General features: G+C 42.3%; 2 protein-coding genes across 2 annotated transcripts; both read right to left on the reverse strand.

Annotated features, from left to right (window-relative positions):
- Nucleotides 1-5,474: 5,474 nt before the first annotated feature.
- Nucleotides 5,475-6,690, reverse strand: Aspvir_005832 (uncharacterized protein; the record flags this gene model as incomplete). Its single annotated transcript, XM_043269042.1, has 2 exons — nucleotides 5,475-6,400; nucleotides 6,453-6,690. 2 exons carry the CDS (start codon nucleotides 6,688-6,690, stop codon nucleotides 5,475-5,477), a joined length of 1,164 nt encoding a protein of 387 aa, XP_043124977.1.
- A 416-nt stretch (nucleotides 6,691-7,106) lies between these two features.
- On the reverse strand, nucleotides 7,107-13,179 carry Aspvir_005833 (ion-transporting P-type ATPase SPF1; the record flags this gene model as incomplete). The annotated part of the gene is made up of 9 exons (XM_043269043.1): nucleotides 7,107-7,566; nucleotides 7,619-7,755; nucleotides 7,809-11,121; nucleotides 11,181-11,257; nucleotides 11,840-12,225; nucleotides 12,283-12,347; nucleotides 12,410-12,801; nucleotides 12,878-12,976; nucleotides 13,027-13,179. The coding sequence occupies 9 exons, from the start codon at nucleotides 13,177-13,179 to the stop codon at nucleotides 7,107-7,109; spliced, it is 5,082 nt and encodes a 1,693-aa protein (XP_043124978.1).
- Between the last annotated feature and the right edge of the window lie 594 nt (nucleotides 13,180-13,773).

Here is a 13,773-nt window from a genome sequence, read left to right on the forward strand (position 1 = left end):
AGCTTTAGTATTATATATATATAGACTAAATATTAGTAGTTATTACTAATATCTAGAGTAAAATAAGTAATTATTAAAATAATATTTCCTATTATACTAGTATAATTTTCTAGATTAATAGACTTAATCTTAATCTACTCTAGTTATAGCTTCTAAATAAAGTATTTAGCTATAATTATATAAGATATATATCCTATATTAGATAGGATTCTATAATTATATTCCTTATTAATTATACTAGATATAATAAATTTAGGAATATTAAATCTAATAATCTTTTAAAATTATCTATAATTAATAAGTATATCTTCTTTCTTAAGATATAGGTAATACTAGCTTTTTAGTTATATTAACTATTTAACTAGCCCTTATAAGAGTCTCTTTATAGAAGTAGCTAGTTTTCTAACTTACTAGCTTTACCTATAGATTCTAGGGTCTATAGATTTATTTTATTATCTTTAAGTATAGATCTAATAGTTTATAAGATATATAATAGCTTTATTTCTCTACTTAGAGGAGAGATAGTACCTAGGTATTAGTAGCTTTTAATTATATAGTCTAAAGCTTTATATTATAGGTATCTTCCTTCTATATAGTAATAAGATTATTTAGCTTTATTAATCTATTTTATATATTAGTACTAATAGGCTAGAGTTATAGAGAAAGACTCCTAGTCTATAGTATTACTAGGACTTAGTATACTTAGGGCTAGATTTATTAGGAGTATAGAAATATAGATAATATAATTATAGTTTATAGCCTGTATATTTCTTCTATATTATTTAGTTTAAGCTATTCCCTATATATAAAAGGCTTTAATTTAGTCTATAATTATCTATAGTTACTAGTAATACTCTTTAAAGCTAGCTTCCTTAGCTATACTAAAGAGTTATATTTATATCTTTATATTTAAGGTACTATTAATAAAGATTTATTTTATATTATTAATCTAATTATAACTACTAGCTTTTATTAGTAGCTAGTTAAAGTCTACTAGTATATTATAGAAGGGGTAATTACCTTATTATAGATAGTATAGTTCTTCTATAGTTTTTTCTATATAATTCCTATCCTAGAATATAAGATTAAGCTAGCTAACTATATAATTTAAGTTAGCCCTTATTATAGTATAATTCTAAGTATATTAATCTATCTAAGGGCTTATTATAGTAGTAGCTTAATCCTTAAGTCTAGTAAAGATATACTATATATAATTATAGTAATTATTAAATATAAAGTAGTTAACTTCTAGCTTCTATAATAGATTAGAATAGAAAATATTATATATAGCTTTATTAATATTATTATATTAATTAGGGTCTAGTAGGATTAGTTTAGGTATTCTTACTAATTTATTAATAGAGGTAATAGTAGGGGTGGGTACTGCAGGCATTACCTAAGGGGTAGATACTACTATTATAAGAGTAGTATCTATCTAAGGGATAGTAGTAGCTTATTATACTTTAATTTAGGCTATTTAATCTATAATCTTCTATAACTACTAGGCTATTTAGACTATAAGGTCTGCTTATATAGCATCTTATTATAGTAGGTATTTATTAGATCCCTCTAGGGATGTTAACATCTATAATAATATATTATTATAATTTATACTATCTATATTATCTAGCTAGTTTAGCTATCTCTTACTAGTTTATCTAGTTTATCTAGTTTATCTAGTTTATCTAGTTCATCTAATTAATCTAACTTATTTATAAGTAAGTAATTTCTAATATCATAGGCTAGAAGCTATATAAATCTATAACCTAGATTTAGATAGTAAGAAATTACTAAAAGGTTCTAACTAGGGCTGTAATAGCTAAATATAAAAAAAAAAGGGGTGTATAAATAGTTAATAAGGTTATATAATAGGGTTAATTATTATATTAATTACTATAAGGTCACATAACTACTGGTGTCCTTGCTGGACATAAGTTTATTGGTGCCTAAGGCAGATCATGAGTGCCTGACAAGCTCAAGCATTCAGCGGGCCCTGCCCGCTACAACTATAGTTTAGATTAATCCTTTATAAGGGGTTTTAAACCTTCCTAGAAATTAAGTATTATATATTTACGGAGGTGTGGTGCAGAACTATTTTACCACTAGTAAGCTTGGTAAGAGTAACTTAGGTAATTATATATAGGAGCACTAGTAAAATTACTAGAGAAGCTATTAATCTATCTAAATACTAACCTCTAGGTACTTTATCTTAGGGAAAAAAGTAATTTAAAGCTATTTAAACCTCTTTTTATTATATTAATATAGATTTAATATAACTTCCTTATATAAATTACTATACTACCTACCTACCTACCTACCTGCCTATCTACCTTCCTACCTTATATTTAAAATTACTAAAACACACACCTAAGATACCTTATTTAATTAGTATATATATTTAAGCTTTAACTATAGTTTCTCTTAGTATTAATATTAAGATAGTTACTATAAATCTTAGCCTGTTGCATTAGATCATCTAATACTAGGTTAAAAAAGCTATAGATTAAGGCTATAATCTAGCTATTAATCTATATATTCTACTAGAATATATAGAAGATAGTAAGCATCCTAGCTGCCTAAAGAAGATTACTAAAGCTATTAAAGAAGGTATTCTTAAATCTATTTATAAAGATTAAAATAGGTGTAAGAAATTATTAGAAATTCTAGTATATAAAGCTAGTATCTCTTATTCTTTTATTTTATATATTCTTAAGTAGCATAGCTTAAAAGTAATTAAATAAATAATTAAACTAGGCCTTACTAATAAGATAAAGTAGAAATAATTATAGTTTTACCTTATTTACTAAGATTAGACCCTTAAAGACTAGAAAAATATAATATAGACTAATAAAATATCTATTTCTCTTAAATACTAGTATAGAGTAGTTTATATTTAGCATATAAAAGATAAGAGAAATAAGCCTATAGTTATATAGTAGTATTAGAAGGGGACTTCTAATTTTATAGTTTAGAGAGTATTTTCTTATAATAAGAAAGATCCTCTTTATATCTAGGCTCTAGAAATAGCTTAAGATAAGAGGCTTATAGAGTAGGAGATTATTCTTCTAAATTAATAGCTTAAGCCTATCTAAAAGGCTAAATAGAAGCTTAATACTAATATAATATATCTAAAGCTTTAGAATAGAAGAGCACCTAGCTATATATCTATCTAGAAGTAGAATAAGAAGAATAGCCTACTCTCTTAGGATTCTAAAAGAGGTATTAACTAGTATAGATACTATAAGATAGTATTCTCTTTCTCTATAGTTTCTACTTAGAATTTAAGAACTAATAGCTTCTTTTACTATCTTTATAGGAAGTCCTTATCCCTAAGTTAATTCCCTTTACTTAAGAATATATAATTAAATAACTAAATATAATTATCCTTAAAGATGGCACTCTAGCTCACTATTATTAATTCTAGCAGACTATATATAATATTAAGGGGGTCTAGAAGATTATAGATTAGCTAGGGAACTCCCCTAATCTTAATACTATTAAGCTAGCCTAGCTATAGCTTAAATAGTATATAACTTCTTAAGGTGCCCCCCGCGATAAGAAGATAGGGAAGGAGGTATAGATAAAGATATAAAATAATCTTCTATAGAAGTATATTCAGCAGTGGATTAAGCATCTTATACACTATATTTAGGAGGTCATTAATCTAGAAGGTAGTAATAAATATCAGGAGGGCTGAATAAGCAAGGATAATTATGATTAGAAGGGTCATTAAGTAAAGGGTACTATCTCTTATAGGTAAGATATCAGGGACCTAGCCTAGGAAGATATCTAGTCTGAATAGCTTTAATATTTAATTCTTAGGAGGTAAAATCAATTAAGTAAGCTACTATATAAATTACTATATAAAGGTGCTTAGTATTATTACCCTGCCAAGCTTACTAGTGGCAAAATAGTTCTGCACCACACCTCCATACTTAATCTAGATATACTACTAGATAGGATATTTATAATTATTAAGGATATAGAGTCTTTAAAGAGTATAAGGATAGGGGGTAGGCTAGTAGCTGCCCTATATATACCTCCTTTACTTTAAGGGATTCCAGCTATCTTTTATATTTTAATCTAAGCTAAGAATGAATGTAAGGTCTAACTAACTATATAAATAGTAATATTAGTCACTAGATATCATTGCACACCTAATATGGCTTCCCTGAGGCCATATGCCCGCTGTCGATATCACAATATATATATCACCACCACTTTCATACTAACCCATAACAGAAATGATTATTCCATTATATCTCAACAACCACTAGATATTTTGAATCGATATTTTATATTTAGATAGGCTAGATACTAGGCTATCTAGTGATATTAATATTTATAGTGAAATCCTAGAAATTAGTGATTACTAAGCAAAATAGTTTCTAGTAGTTTAACCAGTGCTTCTTATAGCCTATTTTATATTGACAGCGATGATCCTGCCGACAGTGACTATACGGATGGGGACGATTCTGGTGTTGGTGATATCGCCAGGTCGCCACCTCTAACAAAGAGGCAGAGACGAACTGCTGCAATGAAGACCCAACCCGCTCAGGCCCGACGTGAAAGCCCGCATCGCGTGTTCTCCTCGCCAGCCCCGGAAGAGGAAATTGCAAATCCAACAAGTTTGCAGGATATACAAACCATTCCCGTCAGAGGCTTTCTCACACGGCAAAAATTTCTATCGAGAGTTATCTACTCGTGCACCTTTGAGGAAGATAGGCAACCTTCTTGTCCGCATGGGCCAACTAAAGCTCCTGCGTACGACAAAAACCTAGACAACATGAGGCACGCCACGAGGTCCAGCAGCAAAAAAAAACCAGCGCGTGCGACTCGTTTCCTGCCCGATGAGGACGAACAGTTGATTGAACTGAAGGAAAAACGAGGCCTCCCGTGGAGTAGGATTGTGAAACATTTTCCAGGGAGGACGAAGGGTTCTCTCCAGGTTCGGTATAGTACGAAGCTCAAGGACCGAGGGACTGGAAGTCCCAGACAAGGTCGGAATGGAAGGGTTACCTATCCTGCAGCTGTGGCCATGACTCCATAAGAGACATGTGACCTACCCTCTAAGTCTCGTAGGACTGGAAAGCACAGGTCTTGAATTATGTATATAGCAGTGTTGCGATAAGCTCCCCACATCAAAGCTTGTTGCTAAGTTGACTAGAAGGCAGGTCAGTCATCAAATCCCGGAAAGACCGCTTCTCAAGTCTACGAAGAGGAACATTGAATATCCTGTTGATATTCTGTACCTAGACGTGGTCACTGCTCTTCGGCGTCGGGCGCTTTCATTTACGTCTTCAAAATAAGACATTTATTGTTTTCCCAACCAAGACCAGTCGCAACTTCGTCTCTGTGCACAAGTTTTCATTTTACTTTACTAATCTTCATGGTGATATGCTTTACCACCTTGCTGATTGTTAGTCAACGCTTTGGATTTCTCCAGGGTCGAAATCTGCAGCTGAGCATTTGCTTCAACTTGTGGAATGTCTATACCACTCGATACTGAATCCAAGTTGCTCTGGCTCTCCCAAAGAAAGCATATGAAGAAGTCCGCACTTCTCCAGGTTCTGACAGAATGTTTTTTTCGAAGAGAAATCCTCTGCTGAGCCGTGTGGTCCGGTACCACCCCTATAGCCATCCGATTCTCCACCATTGGCTTCTTCAGGCTTGGTTGCCTCTCTGGTGCGACAAAGCACGAAAACCCACCAAGATCTGAAACTTTTCCATAAACCGCGAATGACGCGGCCTATAACCGTACGCCATTGCGGGGTGGATATTTTTTCGGCTTCGGTGTGTCTCCCATTGTTTCTTCCAGGAAGGAGCGTCTCTGTGTATGCGGCCAATTCCGCAATCGTGGCATATTTGTTGTGCCAACATTTGATGATGATGTCGTCAATTAACGGATCACCATCTAACTTCGGAAATTCCATGTTCTGCAGTAACTCCACAACTTTGCGTCCATGCTCTTTAGGATCCTCGGTGAGACGTCGATCTCCGTAAACTTCAAAGCCGTAGTTTATGAGGTAGTACAAGGAGCCCAAGGCGAATTGTTCGGTTCGAGGACCTAGGAAACCGGAACTTCCACGTCGTCCTTGATCCTGCTCGTCGCTGTTGAGTATTCGTCCATACGGGGCCATGCAAGCTTCAAAATCCGACCCAATTTCAGCCGTACAATCAAAATCTGACAGTTTTAATCGATTGCGATCGAGTAAAATGTTTTCGGGTCGTAGGTCGCCATGTGCGAGATTGAGCGATTCTAGAAAAGCAACGGCTTGAGCGAGGTCGTTCATCCATTCCCTTCGCAGGGATAGAGGTTCCAGTTTCTCCACTTTAGTAACCACAGCTGTTTGCTGGTCACGAGTATGGTTATTTTGTATTCTCGACCAGAGATTTACATCTAATGAGCGCTGTTAGTAGACACAATTGTCAAACACCAATAAGGGTCGCACCTCGCATGTACTCCATGAAGATACCGTTGTCCGCGTAGAGGAAACACTGGACTATGGAAGGGCAGGGTGGATGTTGAGATAAGATCTCATAGATCTTGAGTTCCTTCCGAAATTGCTCTCTCTCAAAGTCGCCAGATTTGGGGACCTTTACCACGATACGAGGATGGACCTCATAGACAAAGGAGATGCCTCCCTTCCAGACCCAGTGCACATCAGGGAACTGCTGCCGGATATCCATAATAGGGATAAAATATAACAGGTTCGAAGAGGACGTGCAGAAAAGAGTGTTGCTGAGCGAATGAGGGAGATGAGCAGAGGTCGATTATGTATGTATGCCGAAACAGACGAGGCTGACACGAGAAATAGCCAATGAGCGCTACGGCTGGAGAGAGACAAGTAATATTGCGGGTTATTTTGCTGGACTCTGAGACTGCGGATAGGTAAATATACATGTATCAAGGAATTGTGGCTTATTCTACAAGAATAAACATGATTGTATTCTTCTATCCACAAGCATCAAAATATAGGGTGCATTTATACACAAGCGAACGACGCGCTTTGCGTATGTTCGACGACGAAGAGATAGTCTAGACGTCTACCTACTCCCACATCATATTAACGCAAAAGAATCAATAGAAAATCAAAACTCTAGCTCTAGACCTTCCTCTGTTGTTCCTTCTCTGCCTGAGTCTCCAACTCCTCCTGCTTCTTGCGCTCCATCTCGCGCTGCAGTTGATCGGGTCGGCGCACAGCGATGTCCTTGGGCCGGAAGTCACTGAACAGGTTCTTCAGCACGTTTTCAATGATCCAGCAACCGGCGTAGTCAATGGCCATCAACACAGTCAGTGTGACTTTGAATTCGGTGCTGAATGGAACAAGGCGCATCTTCTCATTCAATTCCGGAATGAACTCGGTGGCACAGGAGAAGGCAACGCCAGATGCGGCAACCAAGCCCCAGTACATCGCCTTGTTCTCGCGAATCGACTCTCTGAAGGGTCGGCCTTGGTAGTTGATGGAGAAAGTGGAGATCTGCTGGATGAGCTGGAGGAGGTAGATGGCGCTGTTGAGAAGCGATGGCTCGAATTCACCCTCCAGATCGATATCGGATTTTCTCCTGGTCAACTGTGAGCAATATGAACTGACCATTACTGGCACAGGGTACTTACGGTTCAATGGAATAGACATAGTTCGACACGTAGATCAGAGTAGCGATATGGATGGCAAACTGGCCGAGGACGGAGCCGATGATATACATGTTGAAAATGTTCGGCTGGGGTCGCTCTTTGGACAAACCCTCCACAGACTGAAACGAGAGTTAGCACGCAAAGTAATATATGTCGCACGATGTAAACTTACCTTGGCTCGGGAAATCGAAAGGAAGCAAACACTCATGAGCATGCCGCTGATGGTGACCTGGCCATCACCAAACTTGATACCGTCAAGGTAGATGACACTCAAACTGTATGCGCTGATCAGGCAGTTCAGGGCAAGGATCTTGTACATCTGAATAGTCGCTACCAGGGTACAACGACCTTGACGCAGGATGTTGGGGATCGCGATAACATTAGCCAGCTTGCTGGTGAACGGCGCAGCAACGGAAGCGTCTCCCAGCTTGATTGTAGGGGGCTCGCTGTCATCCAATTCCTGTTCCAACATGGAAGACGTGAGTTTGTCAGCGAAGCCGGCAGCTGCAATGGAAGCTTGCTGCTGTCGCTGTTGCTGAGGAGTCAGGTTGGCATTGGATTGCTGCAGAGCTTGCGCGCCAGGCGAGGTGATAGTGGGGATATGCTCTTCCTTGTTTCCTGCCGTGGCCAGTGTGGCCAGCGTGGCGGCACCCTTGCGTTGAGCCTCCCTTTCCATAGCCTTCTGATAGTGCGGGTTGCGCGGTCCCGGGGGATAAAGATGCGCAATCTGGACAGGAACAGGCGGGGCTGGCTGATTGAAACGTTGCATCATGCCTACCTGCTTCTCATAGATTTCCTTCATCTTCGTCGTGCGGTAGTGTTCCGCGATCTTCGCAAGGTCCTCGGGAGATCCGTTCAGCAGCGCAACACCGACGTGGGCCTGCTTCAAAGCTCCGACGTCGTTGGTTCCGTCACCACACATCAGAGTAGTGTAACCAGCATCCTTGAGTCCAACAAGAATATCTTCCTTCTGCTTGGGAGACACGCGAGCGTAAACCCAGGTGTGACGCAAAAGGGTTGAGAAAGCCTTCTGACCCTTGAATTTAGCCAAAGCGTAACCGGTGATACAGATGTCCTTTGTTTCGATAATCTCAGGGTCCAAGTCCTGCGTTGGATCCACGTTGCGGTTGAACTTGTCATCGATGGATCTCCACACTAGTCTTGTACCGGACATGTCATTCTCAGGAGCATCGAGGATAAGGACTTCGCGGTCCACAATCTCAACTTGGCGCGCGACGTGAACGGCCGTCAAGGGGTTGTCGCCGGTGATCATGACCACACGATGGCTGCTCTCATTCAGCATACGCACCGACTTGATAGCGTCTTCCTTCAAAGGACATTGGAGGACAAGGAAGCCGGCAAAAACCAGGTCAGCTTCGATTTCTTCACGAACATAACCGTTAATGCGTCCCTGAGACAGCTCGGATTCGGCAGAGAGATACTTGTATGCGAGGGCAAGAACTCGACCACCATTCCGAGTAAAGTACTTGAAGGTCTCTTCATAGTGCGGGGGCGTGTTGACCAACATAGTTCTGATAGTTTCAGGAGCACCCTTAACACCCACGAAGGTTGCCTTGGCCTTCTTAGACGTCTTACGATCAGTCGTCACCACTGTAGCAATTGTGCTTTGACGCTTGAGGGCAGAAGAGAACTGGAACCGTCTCTTAATCTGCACAGATTCAAGTGCGCGGGGGCCTGCGGGCTGAGCAGCCTTGCTCATGAGAGTGTCATTTCGGCCCAGAGTCCAGCCAAGCCACTGGAGTGTCGCCTTTTCCATGGGGTCACCAACAACTTCGCCTTCATCCAATTTCACCAGAGCGTGAGCGCTCGCAAGCACAAGGGTTGTGTCGAAGGGGATATTAGCAGACTTGGCAAGTTCCGTGTGAGCGCCATCCTTTCCAACATTGGCACTCTCATGGCCCAGGGTGAGACCAGCAATACCGTCGACAACCAGATCCTCGCCGGTCAATGTGCCAGTCTTGTCAAAACAAGCGATATCGACACGTCCTGCGAAGGGAATACGGAAAGGCTCAGTGCAGAAAATTGCAAACTTGCTCAGTGCAGCCAGACTCGTGTTGACCGCAAGACTGAGTTCCATAGGTAGTTCGGGAGGAACGACGCTAGTGACGATAAGGACGCAATCAAGAAGCAACTTGGATCTCTTGCGATCCTTCAATACACCCTCCTGCCACACATACCATGCCGCGGCGATGGCGAAAATGAGGAGGAAAAGAATGAACAGCAGGGCTTCGACGTTGTTGGCGGAGACGCGCTCGGTGGAATAAATCATGGTACGAACAAGGCTTCCCTGGCTGGTCTCGAACCCGGTCTTCACGACCACACCAACAGCGCCACTGTCTGGAGGAAGGGGAACCCCTGACGAAAGTTTCCGCGCACTCCCGGAATCCTCCCCATTCAAGTTGTGATGGGTGATCTGCAATACCTTGGTACCTCCGTGAACGAAGGCGTTCTTGTCCAAACCATCCGGCTCAATCAAGTCGTCTCCGGGTCTAAGCTGGATCGACTCCTTCAGAAGCGGCGTACTCTCACCCGACAGCATGGCCTCGTTGACAATGACACTACCTTCGATCAAGAGAATGTCACAGGCAACGCCGCTATCTTCCTTGGTGCGATTAACGGACATCAGATCTCCAGGCAGAAGCTTGTCACTAGTCAACTCTTGCCACTTCCTCTGCCGGTACACCCATACATCGTAAGGCTTGATGTTCATGCCGCGGAACTCGTTGAGGGTTCTCTGACGTTGCCACACGACTGTGCTCTCGAACACAACCAGCATGAAAAGGGTGAACAAAGAATAGTACCAGTATTCGTCCAGCATCCACAAGCCAACGCAGAAGACCTGGAAAACAAAGAAGGGCGCCACCGCATGCTCCTTGAATAGCTCCACGAATGTCGGAACAGGAATATCGAATGTGTTGTCTCCATAGTGATGCTGGATGCGATCGATCTCCTCCTTGGAGGTCAAGCCCTGGGTTTGCTGAAAGAGCTTGACGGGGGGCTTGGGCTCCGCGTCGAGGACGTAAGACAAGGGCGCGAAACATTGACGCTCCGGGTAATAGAGAAAGCGGCGCTTCTGGAAGAGGAACGAGAATGTCTTTTTCCCACCCATTGTGTCGCAATGCAGAGGGCAAATCTCGGCGGAGCCAGCGTTGGCTACGGGAATCACTTTAATAAGCTGCGCAGAGTCAAGTGATCGGGCCTTGGTCGCGGTGAACAGGGTTTGAATGTTGATATTCCATTTTGTCATCAACCAAAGGAGGGACTGCGCTGTGATGATCGATCCAGACCAGACGAATGTCCATTCTTGTCCTTGAATGTATGTATCATAGCGCTCAGGGGAGAGGTAGACGGCAAAGAAGGCGGGCCAGACAATCAGGAAAGGCCACACATAGGTGTGAAGTTGAGTAGGGAGGGGATTATGCAGCGACGCATACTTGATTTGAGGATCGTCCACGAGTTTAGCCCTAAGCACTGGTCAGTAAAATGGTCATTGCGCGCGACAGATTGATGATGTGGGACTAACATGGTGACACTCGAATGACCACGACGGTCAAACGACGCAGAATTATGATTAAGTCCCTCGTTTAGTAAATCATAGGACTAGGGCTCAGGAGAGATAACCTGACAGAGTCTCAAAACCTCCGGAGATGTCCAGGAACGAGAGATAGGAAACTATTGCGAAGAAGCCACCTTTGGATTCCTTTTTGAGGTTGCGCCGCTTGAGCCTGAAATAAGTTGGTTAGTTTCTTGCCACCGATTGGCCGACGCCACGTGCCGGGGCTTTCGGAACAAAGATATTTCCGGATGCTTGAATGAATCAGTTTGTTGACCAATCACTATGCAGTTATGCTTTCTCTTCCATGGCTTCAGGGACAGCCGGACGAGGAATGAACTGTGCTTGGAACCAAGCAGAAGGGCATGTACTTTGCTTATGTGCAACCTAGCTGACGCGCGCAGCACAACATAAAGCCTCGTGCCACTATATAACTTGCTCCTAATAGCCTACTCCCCACTAACTGGTGGCGTCGTAGAGATTTTCCATAACAGTCAATGCTAACAGTTGCAAAAGGCAATTGCTTATCTTATTACAAACTAGCGCGACTGATGTCGCCGTTGGAACACAAAGGAAGTCCATGGATTGATTGTTTATAGCAAGATCGGGGATCTGCCTATGCATCATACTTCATCCGAACTCACAAGGAAAGATTTGTGCACATTCACACCATGCAAGGGCTCCTGCTTGGGATTCAAGTCCTCCTGGCTGCTACTCTTGCTTCCGCGGGGGGAAGTCTGAACAGTCGTGACGACGGCCCGTGAGTCATGGGGATATACGTCAGGTCGCCAGTACTGCGTCGCGTCTCGCTCATGCTTCGATTGGTGTGTCCCATTGCCGTTCCCGTTCATGCTCGAGAGGGGCACGCTGCCGAATGTCTTCTTCGTAGTTTTGCTCCTTCCGTAACTGCTGCCACGGAACCAACGGAAGAGTGGACGGAGAGTCACGAGACTACCGGCCATTATACCCAGCGATGCCTCCACGTTAGACCAGATACTGATGTCCGTTGTTTCGTCTGTGTGAAATCAGTTGATGTTAGCGCGCGATAGAATCATTCGCCGGGGAGACTTACAAAGGAACTCGCGGGCTTTGTATAAGTGAAGGTAGGGGATACGAACGATGACAGCAGCGCTGGCTCTGAGCAGGGGTTAGAAAACAATCTCGAGGAAAACGAGAAGCAACATGGAGATGAAACGTACATGCATCCCATACTCAGAATACCAGCCAATGCAATCTTTGTCTTCCGCGTCATTTGAAGCTTCCAGACCAGCGAGATGGGCAGAAGACCCAGAACAAAGTCGCAAAGTGTGGCAGTTACGCTGTAAAGATAGGCGACGTTGATGATAGTGTCCGTACTCAGGCAGGTTCCTTTCGCTCCAGGTGACAATCGGTTCCAGAAATACGATACCGGTTTGCATTGCAAAGTCAGGACGAACCAGAACACAAGACCAACAACGATGGTCACTCCAATGACAGTCCACAGAAGGATTGCATGCATCTTTGTCACGGTGAGGCGGAGGAGTGCTACCGCGATCGAGATTTTGGCGACCACAACCGTAACTACATAGCTTGTCTGACCAAGCCACCACCACTATGAAAAGACGAGCGTAAGCATGATAAATCCAGTGGCGCACAGGACAGGAGTCAAGGTAGTTTGAAACACATACAAATAGTGCTGTCGAGAAATGCTCCACATGCTCCAATTTCCGGCCCATTCCATATAGGGAGCCTGTTATACCGCATAAGGCGAACAAGATGTTCAAGGCCTGTGAGGGAATGAGTTCGAAGTTCTCACAGGGCATGGAGACATGCATACCATCGCGGCCACCATGATAGTGTCATCCCACCCAAAGGCCTTGACCAACCTCAACCGGACAAAGCATCGCAAGCAGACAGCGATGAAAGACAGACCCAAAAAGACGATAGTGACGATAAAGATCGACGCGCTGCGATCTGGAAAATGCAGCATGATGACAGGCAGTTGACAAGTTGTCTATGGATACTTCCTCATGACTGTAAACCTGATCGCATGATCTCAATGACGGGGCAACAATATGAGCATGAGGGTCCAACCTGGAAGTTGGAGTCAGTCTCGAAGTCCCAGAAGCTCTCAATAATTAGATGTGGATCATGGTCGTTCTTAAAGGAAAAGAGAACCCAAGTTACTAGTTACTAACACAACGTTACTGCAAACACCCTACACCAATAATTATAGCCGCATAGCACAGGGCAAAGTCAATAAAGTTTAGCTGTCAGAGTGGCGATTAGCATTTGCCATTAACTTTGGTTCCGACTCGCGAAATGCCAAATTGAGCAAACTATGGTTGACTAGGTTTGAGAGCAGTGGAGTTTAATGACCACTCAGTAGTAGTCATGTAGCAGCTAATAATGGTAACCTATACAATAGTGCATACCAAAGGGGCGAAGCCTATTTGGGATTGGACGAACAGCAGAGCAAGACACAGCATAACTTGTACCCCAAGGACATAGACTTCTTTTCTTCTTTTTCACATGGCAAAATCCTCCTGGCTTGGGGGTAACTATCGCTGTCGTCAGGGCCAAA

Source organism: Aspergillus viridinutans (genome assembly GCF_018404265.1).
Source record: "Aspergillus viridinutans IFM 47045 DNA, scaffold_3, whole genome shotgun sequence".
Classification (NCBI taxonomy): domain Eukaryota; kingdom Fungi; phylum Ascomycota; class Eurotiomycetes; order Eurotiales; family Aspergillaceae; genus Aspergillus; species Aspergillus viridinutans.